This window comes from Manihot esculenta, chromosome 12 (genome assembly GCF_001659605.2).
Source record: "Manihot esculenta cultivar AM560-2 chromosome 12, M.esculenta_v8, whole genome shotgun sequence".
In the NCBI taxonomy this organism is placed as follows: Eukaryota; Viridiplantae; Streptophyta; class Magnoliopsida; order Malpighiales; family Euphorbiaceae; genus Manihot; species Manihot esculenta.
Window position 1 is genome coordinate 16253866 of NC_035172.2, and position 15927 is coordinate 16269792.

The 15927-nt window shown below is 40.2% G+C and overlaps 1 protein-coding gene across 1 annotated transcript; it reads left to right on the plus strand.

Moving 5' to 3' along the window:
* The first annotated feature begins 283 nt into the window (after window positions 1-283).
* Window positions 284-1808, plus strand: LOC110627401 (3-ketoacyl-CoA synthase 19). The gene has a single exon (XM_021773693.2). The coding sequence runs from the start codon at window positions 338-340 to the stop codon at window positions 1703-1705; it is 1368 nt and encodes a 455-aa protein (XP_021629385.1). The 5' UTR covers window positions 284-337; the 3' UTR covers window positions 1706-1808.
* The last annotated feature ends 14119 nt before the right edge of the window (window positions 1809-15927 follow it).

The following is a 15927-nucleotide window of genomic DNA, read 5'->3' on the forward strand; positions in this document are numbered from 1 at the left end:
TATTAATTTTCCTATATTATTAAATTTATACATGCAACTAAAAATTAAATCATATCACCAATAATTGTTATGGGCAGTAATAATAGCAATTGTATTTTAAAGGAACTTAGAATCAATGCTTTGAGCTTATCACCGCAATATCCCATGAAATTTGAAATGCCAAGTGCTGAAAGATTTGCATAACTCCTACCTACTCTTGTTTAAAATGCGTTTCGCCTATGGAGTATTATATAATGATTTGCAGATATGTATCTTTCCCATCTCATATTCAACATCTCTTGACTTATACAAATAATTGCAAGAACCCATCTCTTTCAGTTGCTCTTTCTGATCTGCCATGGACGCTTTCCTGGTAACCTACCTCCTACCCATCCTCTCCATCATCTTCTACATCTGTAAAGAGTCGCTCAAGAAGAGAAACCAGACTTGCTATATGCTACACTATGAGTGCTTCAAGGCCACAGACGACAGGAAACTCGATGCAGGATCCAGTGCCAAAATCATAAGAAGAAATAAGAATCTAGGTCTTGAAGAATTCAGGTTTCTGTTACGAACTATTGTTAGTTCTGGGATAGGAGAAGAGACTTATTGCCCAAAAAATGTCATGGAAGGAAGAGAACAATCTCCTTCTCTTGTGGATGGATACTCAGAGCTGGATGAAGTAATTTTCAATACACTTGACAGGCTCTTTGCCAATACAGGAGTTTCTCCTTCAGACATTGACATAGTTGTCACTACTGTTTCTTTATTCACCTCGTTTCCTTCTCTAACATCTCGGATAATAAATCGCTACAAGATGAGAGAGGACACTAAGGTTTACAATCTCAGCGGCATGGGTTGCAGTGGAAGCTTAGTGGGGATCGATTTAGTCCAGCAATTGTTCAGGTCATCGAACCAGAAATATTTTGCTATTGTCGTGAGCACAGAGTGCATGGGCCAACGTTGGTACTGTGGGAAAGAGAAATCCATGATGCTCTCCAACGTTCTCTTTCGTTCTGGTGGCTGCTCAATGCTCTTGACGAATAATTCATGTCTGAAAAATAGATCAATCTTGAAATTAGATTATCTGGTTCGTACCCATCTTGGCTCAAGCGATGAAGCTTATAATAGCTGCCTTGAAGTAGAGGATGAGCTTGGTTACAGAGGTGTTCATCTCTCCAGAAACCTTCAAAAGGTTGCTGCAGAAGCTTTAACTCTGAACCTAAAAGTGCTCCTGCCGAAAGTGTTGCCACTGTGGGAGATCCTCCGCTACGTAATATCATCTAACTTCCGAAACAAAGCGACCAAAAAGCCAAATATAGGGATCAATCTTAAAACAGGAATCAAGCATTTCTGTATACATCCAGGCGGAAGGGCGATTATTGATAAGGTAGGTGAGAGTTTAGGACTGAATAGTTATGATCTTGAGCCATCTAGAATGGCGCTCTACCGGTTCGGAAACACATCGTCCGGTGGGTTGTGGTATGAGTTAGGGTACTTAGAGGCCAAGAAAAGGCTGAAGAAAGGAGAGAAGATACTGATGATAAGCCTTGGAGCAGGTTTTAAGTGCAACAACTGTGTTTGGGAGGTGATGAGAAATTTGGAGGATGCCAATGTCTGGGAGGACTGCATAGATCGCTATCCTCCAAATATCAATGTCAACCCTTTTCTGGAGAAGTTGAGTTGGATAACCGAGGAATGTCCGGACTTTGCAGGACTTGAGTAGCAGCTGTCCGTCTCTGTGTGTGTAATGAATGCTTTTACAGTGTGTATGGTTTTGCACTTGAGGAAGAATAATGAAGTTTTCTGTGATTGGAGAGTGCAAATAATGTTGGGAATGATTGTTTTCTCATGAACTTATAATAACTTTTTTGTATTTTTCTCATAAACTTATAATAAATTTTCTGGATTTTTTTACTATTTTAAACTGAGTTACAGAACTATTTTCTCTCCTGCACAACTCGCCTGTATGAAGCTGCAATTGCTAGCAGTCACCGGTCAGCCATTTGGTGGTCAATTCATTCCCAAGCCTTATACATACCGCCTGTCTCACTATGGGGTCGGTCATACCTACAATTGCAAGAAAGGGGATTATTTAATTTATAGGAATAAAAAATCACCACAGCTATAATCTGCCCATATTTTGATTTTTTTTTTTCAAAGAGAAAAAAGCAAGTAATTTGTTTGATTTTCTCATAACTATGGGGTGATATATAGCTAGGCTGTTTGATATACCATGATGGAATTGGCCTCCTTTGCCAATTTCCACCCCCCACATTATCCTCGGTGATGATGTAGTCATTTTGCACCAATTGTCTGGCAACTGCCTTTGCTCTAGTGAAGCCAGATATGAATGGTTTTAACCGTGGGTAAGCAAGATACAACGCCACATCTTCTCTTGGGCCCATCCATAATGATGGCTTCAACTTTTCGCCAGTGCATTTGGACGAGAAAACAAAATTTTCTGCTTCTAGGTATTGTTTTATCAGTCTTTATTATCAAAATGTCCACTTGTACTAGTGTTGAGAAATACCATATCAATAGTTGCTCCAATCCTTCTGCCATTGATGTCTTTGAACTTGCCGTGAGATAGCTAGCAAGAGATCCTTTGTCTAATTCTGGCTGAGGATCTACCCTCTGTTTAAGAAAGCATTATTGACAATTTTACTCGACAACTAATAGAATTTGTTAAGACTTATTAACCGAAAAACTAAATAGTAGTATTCATAAATAATCAATAAGCAGGAATATTGTTGCTGAATGTGAAATTTCTCTTTCTTTGATTTTATATTATTATGTTTAAAAAAATTTAGTCTTTAAAAAAAGTAAAAAAAAAAAATTCTCTCTAAAATTAGTCAGAATTTTAAATCCATTGCTAAATTAGAACTAGATTATTGGGGTGAGCATTCGGTCGGTTCAGTTCGGTTTTTTAGTATTTATAAAAACCGAATCGAACCAATTTTGGTTAGAAACCGAATCGAACTGAACCGGTCTGATTCGGTTCGATTTGGTTCGGTTTGATCGGTTTCAATTTTTAATAATTTTTTAATTTTTTTACACTTTATTTTTAATATTTTAAACTTTAATTAAAATATTTTAATCTTAATATGATTTAATTTCTCTATATTATTGAAAAAACATATTATTATCACTAATCGGTTCGGTTCGGTTTTTTCAGTTTTTTTCTGACCAAAATCAAACCGAACCGAAATAATCAAAATTTCTGAAATTAAAAATCGAACCGAACCGAACCGAACCGAAATGTATAAAAAACCAAACCAAATTTTCAATTCGATTCGGTTTGATCGGTTTTTTCAGTTTGAACCGAATACTGTTTACTCCTACTAGATTAACTCCATTATTATATAAATTAAAATTTAGTGATTGAAAAGAAATTGCTAACTTTTTTTCATCCAGAAATTTGATTTATTACTAAATGAAAAATGCTTGTTTCTTTTCTCATTTGATTTAGCAATGATTTTTATTCGTTCTCAAATGTGAAAGTGGCTTTTCTCTTTTGGTTTAACAATTAATGGATTTCACATTTCATTGCTAAATATAATAACTTTTTTGAAATTTTGTTGCCAAATGTGAAAGTGAATTTTCTCTTCTCTTGATTTAGCACTAGATTTCACATTATGTTTTTAAATCACACAACTTAGGTTTTATACCTTTTTTTTTTTTTTTCGTATTAGGACTTGATTAAGTTTAAGACTAACGAAGTCCATAATAAGCTTTTAAATACCTCACATTGTTTTTAACAGTTTATCTCTAATTAGTTCAATTAGCTTTTGGATCTTTTATGATGATATTTTATCACTAAAACTTTTATTATTTTATGGAATATTATTCATATTTTCTAACGTTTGGGATGCTCATAAAATTTAGTCAATAAAATACATTTTTCTGATGAAAAAAAATCATTTTAAGAAAAAAAATTTTCTAAAAAAAAACAAATGTAATTTTCCTGTGAGATACTTATTAAGACCTATATATAAATTTGTTAATAAATTTTATTTTTTAAAAAAAATAAGTTATTTCCTTGAAAAATATTTTTTATGGAAAACATTTTGTAAAAAAAACATTTTCTACAAAAAGTAATTTCCAAAATTAAATTTTTTTCAGCAAACAAATGGAGCCTTAGGCTCCATTTGTTTTACGGAAAAAATTTTCCATATTTTTTGTCGTTTGAAACACTCAGAAAATTTAATTAACGGAAAATATTTTTCTGGTTAAAGGAAAAAGTAAGTCATTTTAAGGAAATGACTTCCTCTTTTGAAAAGAATAAATCATTTTTCACACCTTAAAATCTTTATTAAGCTCTCTATATATAAATTTGTTAATAAATTTTATTTATAAATTAAGATTAAGCAGTGGAAAATAGGTTAGCTTATTGGAAAATTTTTTACACAAAAAATATTTTACACAAAAAACATTTTCCACGTAAAATATTTTTCAAATACAAGTTATTTTCTGTAAACAAATGGAGGCTAAGTGATGTTGCAGAGATTAGATTAATAATATGGCTAGAATGGAACTATGCTGTAATTGGCTAAACCTGCAAAGGGGAAAAGATGAGGTGATGGTGGGTGCCTACAGCAGCCACTCCAACGCTCAAGTCAGTACTCAATAAGATAGAGAGTGTAATGAATTGCTTAGAATTTGAGTAGTATCAGATAATAGCATACATTTGTCTCTATGATCGTCCTCCTTTTATACTGCAAGAGGATGGAAATAAATATAGCATTTCCCGATGACCCGATGATGATGTGGCTGGCTGCTTAATAAGGGATATCACCAGCTGATAGGTTGGTAAATCCGCGATCATAGGCATAATGGGAATACACTGGATTGTGCCTGATAATGGTAACTTCATACTAAGACTCACCCCTCCTCGCCTTATTTAGGAAAGGGCAAGTCTTATTGATGAACCGGGTGTTAAGGTGTCCGGGCCTTCTTTTCCTCGGGTTGGACCACATTTCCTACTTACCAAATCCTTATCGTGTGGCCCTGTCTCGTAGTGACAGCTCATGGCTTACTTTGGGCGATTGTTATGTAGTATCAGAGGTTCCCCCACTGGTCTTCGATTCTTCAGATTCGAAGGAGATAATAATTATCGAGACTTAGGGCACATGGCCTACTAAGATTGGTGTTTTTTCTGTTCACGCCGTTTCGCCTATCTAGCCCCTTAATGATGACTGTCCTGCTTATCGTGCTTTAAAGCCTACCGTCAAAACCGTCTTATAAGAACCCTTCTTCTTCCCCAAATATCACTTTTGCTTTCACCTATGATCTTGTGCTTTCAAAAACACCCGGTCTTCTTCTCTATTTATACTTCCTACGCTAATTTTTGTTTTCTTTTTCCTTATCAAGATGAATAGAAATACTTCCTTTTCTCTTTCCTCTAGTGGAGATTCTGCTTCAGATTCCCCCTCCGACGGTCCCATCCGTGACTTGGCCCCCATCGCTCTGTTGAAGGAGGCTCTAAAAAGCGAGGGTAGTTCTATTAGTGATAACCCCTCTGCCTTATCAAAGCAGGATATAGAACGCCTTTATGATACATATCAAATTCCTCGAGAGACCTTTCGCATCTTTGTCCCTTCTTCTCGCGTTTGTGTGAATGACTTGATTTTTGCAGAAGACACTATTATGGTCTTCGAGGAGTAGCTGAAAGTGGGTCTTCAATTCCCCATTTTTTATTGACATTCTTCGGTTTTATAAGCTTTTAGTTACCCAATTGCACCCTAATAGTTGGAGAATCTTGGTAGCCTTTCGGTTTATTTGCCTTAATAACAATATCAAACCGAGCATAGCCCTTTTTTCCTAACTGTACCAGTTGGATACCTAAAAAAAAGAAAAATTTTGGTATTTTAGCGAGTGAAAACATCTGACCATATTTGACCGGATACCTTCTTCATTGAATCAGTATAAAAATAAATTTTTTATCCTTCGTCACTGAACGCCTGGGGTTTTAGGCTCCTTTAAACAAGCAGGCACTTTTGGGTGGAACTGAGGAAGGATGGGCCCACCAAGGAGGGAGGAAGATGGATCTTTAATCTCTCTTTTGACAATGGCTAAATCTTTGAAGAAAATTGATATTACTCGGGCGGTGAGGAATATTATTTTATCTTGGTAGAGTCATCTTCAGACAAGCCAGACTTGGGGTCCTCACCCATCCCGCCTCCCCAGCTTTAAGGAAGGCACCTCCCTGGCCAGGGATCAAAGTACTTCTCTTTCTGCCTTTTTTTTATTATTTCAAACTGCCTTCTTACTTGCTTTTCTCTTTTTGCAGATATGGCTGGGTCTAGAAGCAGATTTGTTGAAGCGGCACGTGTCGTCCACAAAGGCAAGGCTGTTGCTAGGACAACTGGTCCCCCTAATAAACACGCTTGTCGCCCAGAAGAAGTGATCATACTTTCCCCTCCCTCGGCCTAACCTATGGGAGAAGAGTCGGCTCACTTACAGTTCGAGTCTTCTGCCATAGGCACCTCTGCTTTTGCTCCAACTTTTGAGCTTCCTGCTACCATCCCCACTCCTTCTAAACTTGCTCCTACGAGCGTGAGGGTTGAATCTTCATGGCCTCCGAGCATCCAACCTTGGCATTAGCGCTAAACTGGAAGCCTTTACTCTTTGATGATCCTACTCTAGGCATTCCGTTGATCAAAAGTGCCCTGAGGCCCGTGGATCGTCGTCGAATGAATGAGCTCGAGTCAGACAAGCTTTTTGATAATCTTATGCACTCTGCCCTAGAGAGTGCTCTCTGTGCCTATGTGGTCAAGGTGTTAGGAAACTCAGAGATTACTGCAACCCAAAATACGCAGCAGAAAAAAAAATCTCTGTTTTTTTTACAGGATCCGAGTGCTTCGTTTATTTTGAAAGGAAGGATAAGAGACTAACCTGTTAGACTTGACGAGAAGATACAGTTTCGGACTGATGGTGTTGCTTCTGAAACGAACACCCTCAATGGTATCCACATGAATGCTTTCCATCTAGAGTGCTAGCTCTCTCAATGGAAGGATATTGTAACGACCCAAAACCGGACCGCTACCGGTGCTAGGATCCAGATCGACTTAAGGTCGCCGGGACCCATGGCAAGCCTAACATACATTCTGAACATCTGGTAAATCCTATACATGATCATACATTTGCATAAAAACTTTAAACTTTTTTTTCATACACCAAGCTTGACCTGTGCATGCTCCATAACTATAAACATAAAACCCCACGCTAGAGCCCTCATCAAATGCTCTAGTGGGGCAACACATCATATGTCAAGCCTGGTTCAACATAACTCATCATTAAAACATTTCATATAGATCATGTACAAAAAGGGATTACTATACATTAGGGCCAAGCACAATACTAATCCTCAATACATTACTGTACAAACTTTACATTATATCATTTTACATTTCATGTCCACTACTAAACTATTACATAATAAGCCTTTACCCTTGACGATGTCCCGGACTATCATGAACCTACAAACTTGGGGGTTAGAGGAAAGGGGTGAGCTACTAAAGCCCAGTGAGTAGAACAGTAAAAACAGTTTAATAATCACATGCTTTCATGGAATGCATCACAACACAAGTAAATCACCTTAAGATGGTATTGTCACCAATAGCCCTCTACATATCCAATAAATGCCTGGCCCTCAACGGAGCTCCTCAGGACTTCCTCTTAAACATAGCATAACATATCCAACTGTGCCAGGGGCGTAGAATGGGCCTCGACCTGGACTTTCTTTTACTCTGTGCCAGGGGCGTAGAATGGGCCTCGACCTGGACTTTCGTACCATATCATATCATATCATATCATATCGAGGACTAATGGATCATCCAATAACCATCCACATCAACAATAATTAATGCAATGCATCATATTCGTGAATTCTAATGCAATACAACCTATTACATACATGGCATTCATGATGCATGAACATGCTTAAAAGTTTAGTTGCTTTGAAATAAAAAGAGTTGTGTTCTACTCACCTCTGGCTGACTCTGAAACAGCTAACTCTGCTGGCCTCCTCAGTTCCTCGGGTCCGATCCTACACAGGTGGACTCAAATGAGGGACCAAACAAACTCTAACATGACTCTAAACATCTCCCCAAAAACCCCCTAAAACATCATAAAACATGCATTGAAAACAGGCAAAGGAAGGCTGGGCAGGGGACTTTCTGCGGCAGGTTCAGCGGCCGAAGGTCCCTCCAGAGCCGAAATTCATGCACTTTCGGGGGCAGGGTTCGACGGCCGAAAGTCCTTCCAGAGCCGAAAGTCACAATCTTCGGCAGCAGGTTCGGCGGCCGAAACTCCCCTCCAGAGCCGAAAGTCCAAACTTTCGGGGGCGAGTTTAGGTGGCCTAAAGTTGCTTCCAGGCAGGTCCGGCGGCCGAACCTGGGTTCTCCAAAATGGCAGAACCCAATTCTGCCTCGCATTTCCAACCATCCACAACACCCCAACATGCAACCAACTATACTAAAATATGCATATACACATACTCAAGCATATAGGGGCATAAAACTAGCCTAAACACCAACAAACATCATCATAGCATCACATTTGAGCATAAACTAACATAAACCCTAACATTTTACATCTACTCTAAACATGCATTAAACACCCTCAAAACCCCTCAAAACTTACTTAAAACATAAAAGAAGGCGAGGATCTATGCTTACCTCTTGAAGATCGAGAGGAGAGGTGATCCAAACTCGGAGATTGGGAGGAATCGAGCTCCGGGGTCTCCAAGCTTCAAAACTTTGATTTTAGCTCAAAAATCTTCAAAACAACGTAAAAACTCATTAAAACTCGAAGGGATTTAAGGAAAACACAAAATCAACCATGGAAGGATGGAATCTCACCTATGCCCGAAAATAGAGAGAGAAAACTCGCCCATTTTCAGACAATGGGCCTTTTATAGGTGGTTGGCCAGACCACCTTCGGGGGCCAAAGGTGCCTCCGCAAGAGGCCAATGTTCGGCGGCCAAACCTGGCATTTTCTCCCTTGGTCTTTTCTTTCAAAAACTCATTTTCTTTCTTCATTAAAACTATAAAAACATGAAAAAACATTTCATAAAAATATAACTTTACCCTTCTAGAGGGCTCCGACATTCGAGAAATTCCGGATTCCAACGGAGATTTCTCCGGAAGGTAGGAATTTCGATGCCGGGTATTACAGATAAGCTATATGCTCCCCAATCTGCAGCCCAGAAAAACGATCACTCCAAAAAAAACTTACTCCCGCAATTCGCAGAAGAAGTTTTATTCCTTTTTCAGACTTTTTGTTTTTCCACACTTCTTTTCATAAAAGAGTTGTATTCATAACCAACTATCACAATCTCGCAGATACTCAAATATCTATATGATAAGTCCTTTTTTCAAAAAGAAATGAAAAATCCTTTATCTGTAACAGTTACAGATAGACTGCAGATCTTTTAAACATTATTATCTTTTAAACATTACAAGAACGCACTTGTTGCCAAGTCCTGGAGCTATAGGGTCAAGCTGAGGAGGGCTAGGCCGCCTCCACCAGGGTAGTTGAGCTTAAGGTGAAGCTACAGGAGATGATGGCTTAAGGTAGGGAGATGTTCGTGCAAGGCCAAGACTCGGTAAAGAAGGAGTTGGTGAAATAGTTTCTCTCTGAAGATTTTTGTTAGATAGACAACATCTTCCCTGAGGAGGCGGGAGATGAGATTGAAGATGGGGAGGGGCGAGCTAAGGGCAACCCTTATGACCGGGTCTCTACAGACAATATAATCGATGTAGAAAATAGTGATATAATGGAGACTCGGGCAGAGGAACCTAAAGATATTCCACCTCCCATGTAATCTCTTATAACTTTAATAAAAATATCATTACTTTCATTGAGTGTCTGTATACCCAACATTCATTCATAGCTCATTTTCAAGACTTAAATAATTTCTATAAAGAACTGTTAAGGGTTAACACCCATCCACCATAGTAGTAGTAATAAATCGCTTGAAAACCATTTGAATAATGGAGATAACACCCGAATACATGTCCTGGCAAGTGCCTGCTTCCAGTATGAAACATCTTACAGGATTTCATATAATTTTGAGGTCAACACTCGCCCTTGAACACCCATCTCGTGACTTTGAATATCTCAAAAGTCTTATATGGGGCTATCATCCTGTAATTGAGCCTAGCGAAACCTACTTCGTAGTCCCTTATAATTGCTTTTGGTGAGTGGGACCAATGTCCGGATGGTCTAGCAGAAATTGTCTTATGACCTGGCATGACAGAATCTGCCTTGTGGTCTTTTGTAGCAGGACTAACGCCTGGATAACGTCTTGTGACCTGGCATAGCGAAATTTTCCTTGTGGCCTTGTTTAGTGAGACCAACACCCGAATGGCACCTTATGACCCAGCCTGGCGAAACTCGCATTGTGGCATTGTTTAGTAGGACCAATGCCTGGATGGTTTGGTAGAACTCGCATTGTGGCCTTGTTTCATGGGACCAACACCCGAATGATCTGGTGGAACCCACCTTATGGCCTTGTTTAATAGGACCAATGCCTGAATAGTCTGGTGGAACCCGTCTTGTGACCTAGCCTAGCGAAACTTACCTTGTGACCTTGTTTCATGGGACCAATGCCCGGATGGTCTAGCAGAACCTACGTTGTGACCTAGCTTGACAGAACCCGCCTTGTGGCCTTATTTTCTAGGACCAGCTCGGACGGTCTGACGGAACCTGCCTTGTGACCCTAGCTTGGCGAAACCTGCCTTGTGACTTGGCTTGGCAGAACCCACCTTGTGGCCTCTTCCCACCTTCTTAATCTTTTTTTGAGGAAGGTAATCCCATCATTTCTTGTCACTGAAGAACACAACATATAAAAAATACCTCATTAATTTGTTATTAAAAGATTTCCTTATATTACAAAACTTTCGAAGTGGGGAATCACTCGGCCATCTAGTTTGGCCATCTTACAAGGTTCTGAGGGAATGACCTTCAAGACTTTAAAAGTTCTTTTTCGGTTCTTCCCCAACTTACCAGACTGGAAATTTCATCTATAGCTTGCTTACTTTCCCTGATGACTCGCGATTGTCGAAGCCGGTCAAAAATAACCTTTCTAGTTATCAACAATTTACAACTGCAAATAGTGGTGAAAGGATCGAATCCACAGGGAATTGAGAACTTACCTATTTTCCTTATCAAGATCAATAAAATAAACTGAAATAAAAATAAGCTGAAAAAGAAGAAAACTGAAAACGAGATAAACTGAAAACGAGATAAAACTGAAAGAGAAATAAACGGAAAGCAAAATAAACTGAAACGAGATAAAACTGAAAACGAGATAAACTGAAAGTAAAATGGGGGGTTTTGATATTGATCTAAACTGAAAGCAATAAAAATAAAGCAAATAATAAAAATAAAAGAGAAATAAATAATAAGAAAGCTCTAGTTGAAGAATTGGATCCACTTCAGTTGTTGGGATTGATCATTGACGCTTAGTTTCTTTTGATTGATTCAATAGATTAGTTATGGAGATGGAAGACGTTTTTCACCACCATGTCTCTCCTTATGATTAAACCAATTAGGGAACGTCCTCTAATTAATTACTAATTAACAAATTGCCAAGGAACGTCCTTGAGCCTTAGGCATCAAACAATTGTTAATTGCATGAAGAAAGAGAGAGATCCAATCCTAACTACTCAAACGCATGAGATATTGCCAGATCATACAATTTCCTTGGTTTTTACACCAAGTGTTCTTATGTTTGAATAATCCAAGCAATTACGGACTTAAATCACCCAAACTAACATATTATTACCTTGCAATCAAGAATCAACGTAGATCTAAACAACAAAGCAATATTGAAATCAAGCATGAAATTGCATGAATATTAAACAACCAAAAGTTTAACAATGTATAATCAAGTCTCCCAATCCATAAAACAACTAAAGTATCACCTAATCTTCAACTAGAATAAAAGATTTCAGCCTCTCATGTCTGAAACAAAATGAAAAATAAAAGAAAAGAAGAAAGGTAGAAGAAGAGATGTGAATTTCGTAAGTGCCTCCCAAGAGGGGCTTAAAGGTTGTGTGGAGGCTCCTTATGTGTCTTTTTATAGTTGAAAGTGCTGCCCTAGGTCATACTTGCTTCCTAATTAGTGAAGAGGCTGCCCAAAGTGCTGAAAAAGAAAGAATCGCATTGTAAATTCTCCGGAAGGAAGGAGGCGTGCGGATCAGGCTTCAGAAGAGGAATGTAACGATCCGAAAATCGGACCGCTACCGGCGCTAGGATCCAGATCGGCTTAAGGCCGCCGGGACCCGTAGCAAGCCTGACATACATCCTGTGAACCTGTTTAATCCCATACATGATCAACAATATACATAAAAATTAAAACTTTTCTTTCATCATTTCCTCATACACCAACTCAACCTGTACATGCACTGAACATAAACATAACTATAAACATTGATCCCTCTGTGGGACCTCATCAATGCCCCCAATGGGTGGCATAACATGTGTTGAGTTGGTTAAACATAATCATCAATAAACATTAAGATCATGTATCAAAAAGGGATTACAATATACTATGGTCAAGCACACTTCTAAACCTCAATATTATTACATTGCATATCTATACATCATTATACAATTTGTCATGTCCACATTCTAGCTATTACATACACAAGACTTCATTACTCTTGCTGACCTCCTGGTCTACCCTGTACCTGCAAGCCTGGGGGTTAAGGGAGAGGGGTGAGCTATAAAGCCCAGTGAGCAGAATAATAAAACATCTAAAACATATGATAACATGAAATGCATCACATCACAGCTAATCACATCAAGGATGAATTTGTCACCAATAGTCCCCTACATGGTCCAACTGTGCCAGGGGCATAGAATGGGCCTCGCAGGTCTTTCTCTTACATAACATAACATAACATGGTCCAACTGTGCTAGGGGCGTAGAATGGGCCTCGCTGGTCTTTCTCTTACATGGTGCCAAGGGCGTAGAATGGGCCTCACTGGTCTTCCGTACCGTATCATCATCATCATAACATATGGGGACTAAAGGATCATTCAACATTCATCCACATCATCAACATGTTATGCAATGCAACATATTCGTGAGTCTAATGCAAACACCCTATTATATCTCATGGCATTCATGATGCATGAATCATGCTAAAACTGATTTATTTATTTAAAAGCATAAGGTTTATTCCACTCACCTCTGGCTGAAGCTCTACTGACTCAGAAGCAGCTGAATTCACTGCTGGGGTCCTCGGTTCCTCGGGTCCGAACCTACACAGGTGGACTCAAATGAGGGACCAAACAACTAGAACATATCTCTAAAAACATCCCCCAAAAACCCCCTAGAACATCATGAAACAATCATAGAAAAACATGTAAAAGAGGGTTGGACAGGGCACTTTCGGCGGCAGGTTCGGCGGCCGAAAGTCCCTCCAGAGCCGAAAGTCAGGCAGGTTCGGCGGCACCTTCGGCGGCCGAAACTCCCAGACAGAGGCGAAACTCATGCATGTTCGGCGGCACTTTCGGCGGCCGAAACTCCCAGACAGAGACGAAAGTCTCCTTTCGGGGGCAAGCTTCGGCAGCCGAAGGCTACTTCCACAAGCATGTTCGGCGGCCGAAAGTTCCTTCGGCTGCCGAATCTGGTTTCTCCCTTAGTGGCAGAAACTCAGCTCTTCTATGCATATACACCTCCCATTCCATCCAAACATGCATAAACCTATTCTACAACACACATACACAAGCATACAAGCTCCTAGGGGCTTCAAACTACCTAAAACCCCATCTACAACACATCAAACATACATTGGCAAGCCACATTGCTCAAAACACAACAATAACTCAAAAACCTAACTATAAGCTAAACATGCATTCTACCCCATAGATCTTCATAAAACTTACTTAAAACATGCATTGAGCTTAAGATCGGCTCTTACCTCGTGAAGATCGAGAGAGAGACGACCTAAACTCGGAGATGGGAGATTCACAACTTCCTTGGGTCTCCAAGCTCAAAACTTGCTCAAAACTTGAAAATCTTCAAAACAAGATGAAAACTTGTGAAAATCGTGAAAGATTTGAAGGAAGAACTCAAAGATTGGTGAGGGACGGCGGAGAGCTCACCTTGGCCGACAATGGGGAGAAAAGCTCGCCCATTTTCGGCTAAGGGACCCTTTTATAGTGGCTGGCCAGGCCACGTTCGGGGGCCGAACGTGCCTCCGCATGCATGCCATGTTCGGCGGCCGAACTTGAGGTTCGGCGGCCGAACCTGGACTTCCCTCACTCATGCCTTCGGGGGCCTAAGGCACACCCGAAATGCCTGCATGTTCGGCGGCCGAACCTGGATTTTCCTCCAAGGTTGTTTTCATGCAAAAACTCATTTCCTTTTGCTTAAAACCATAAAACACATTAAAACATTTTATGAAAACATGGTCTTACCCTTCTAGAGGTCTCCGACATCCGAGATTCCACCGGACGGTAGGAATTCCGATACCGGAGTCTAGCCGGGTATTACATTCTCCCCCCTTAAGAACATTCGTCCCCGAATGTTCCTCAACTAGCACATAGCATGGCATACACATATCATACATACACAGCACATAAAACACACAAGGAACTAACCTCAGAAAAGATAAGGGTATTGCTGGAGCATAGACTCCCGTGTCTCCCAAGTGCACTCTTCCATATTGTGGTGGTTCCACAGGACTTTCACCATCGGGATTTCCTTGTTTCTCAGCTTTCTAATCTGGGTGTCTACGATCCGTACTGGCTGCTCAACATAGGTGAGATCTTCTTGGATCTCCACATCAGGCTCACTAAGAACCTTGCCCGGATCTGACACAAACTTTCTTAACATGGAAACGTGGAAAACCGGATGGATTCTTGCCATTGAAGCAGGCAAGTATAGTGTAATACCCGGCTAGACTCCGGTATCGGAATTCCTACCGTCCGGTGGAATCTCGGATGTCGGAGACCTCTAGAAGGGTAAAACCATGTTTTCATGAAATGTTTTAATGTTTTTGATGATTTTAAGTAAAGAGGAATTGAGTTTTTGAATAAAAACACCCTTGGAGGAAACTCCGGTTCGGCCGCCGAACATGCATGCACTTCGGGAGTGCTTTAGGCCCCCGAAGGCATAAGTGAGGAAAGTCCAGGTTCGGCCGCCGAACCTCAAGTTCGGCCACCGAACATGGCATGCATGCGGAGGCACTTTCGGCCCCCGAACGTGGCCTGGCCAGCCACTATAAAAGGGTCCCTTAGCCGAAAACGGGCGAGCTTTTCCCCATTTTCGACCAAGGTGAGTCTTTCCGCCATTCCTGACCATCCTTGAGTTCTTTCCTACAAATCTTTCATGATTTTCACAAGTTTTCATCTTGTTTTGAAGATTTCCAAGTTTTGAGCAAGTTTTGGAGTTTTGAGGTTCAAGAACTCAAAATCTCCCACCTCCGAGTTTAGGACGTCTCTCTCTCGATCTTCAAGAGGTAAGAGCCGATCTTAAGCTCATTTCATGTTAAAGTAAGTTTTATGCAAGATCTATGGGGTAGAATGCATGTTTAGCTCATAGTTAGGTTTTTGAGTTAATGTTATGTTTTGAGCAATGTATGTTGGATTTGTGTAGTTGTTGTGTGTTGTAGTTGGGGTTTAAGTTAGTTTGAAGCCCCTAGGAGCCAATGTATGTATATTTGCATAATTTGAATGAGTTATATGCATGTTGAAAGAGTTGGGAGGCAAATGTACATAAGGGAGCCAAGTTTCTGCCCTTTGGCAGAAACCAGGTTCGGCAGCCGAAGGAACTTTCGGCCGCCGAACGTGCTTGTGGAGGCAGCCTTCGGCTGTCGAAACTTGCCCCCGAAAGGAGACTTTCGTCTCTGTCTGGCACTTTCGGCCGCCGAAGGTGCCGCCGAACATGCATGAGTTTTGCCTCTGTCTGGGAGTTTCGGCCGCCGAA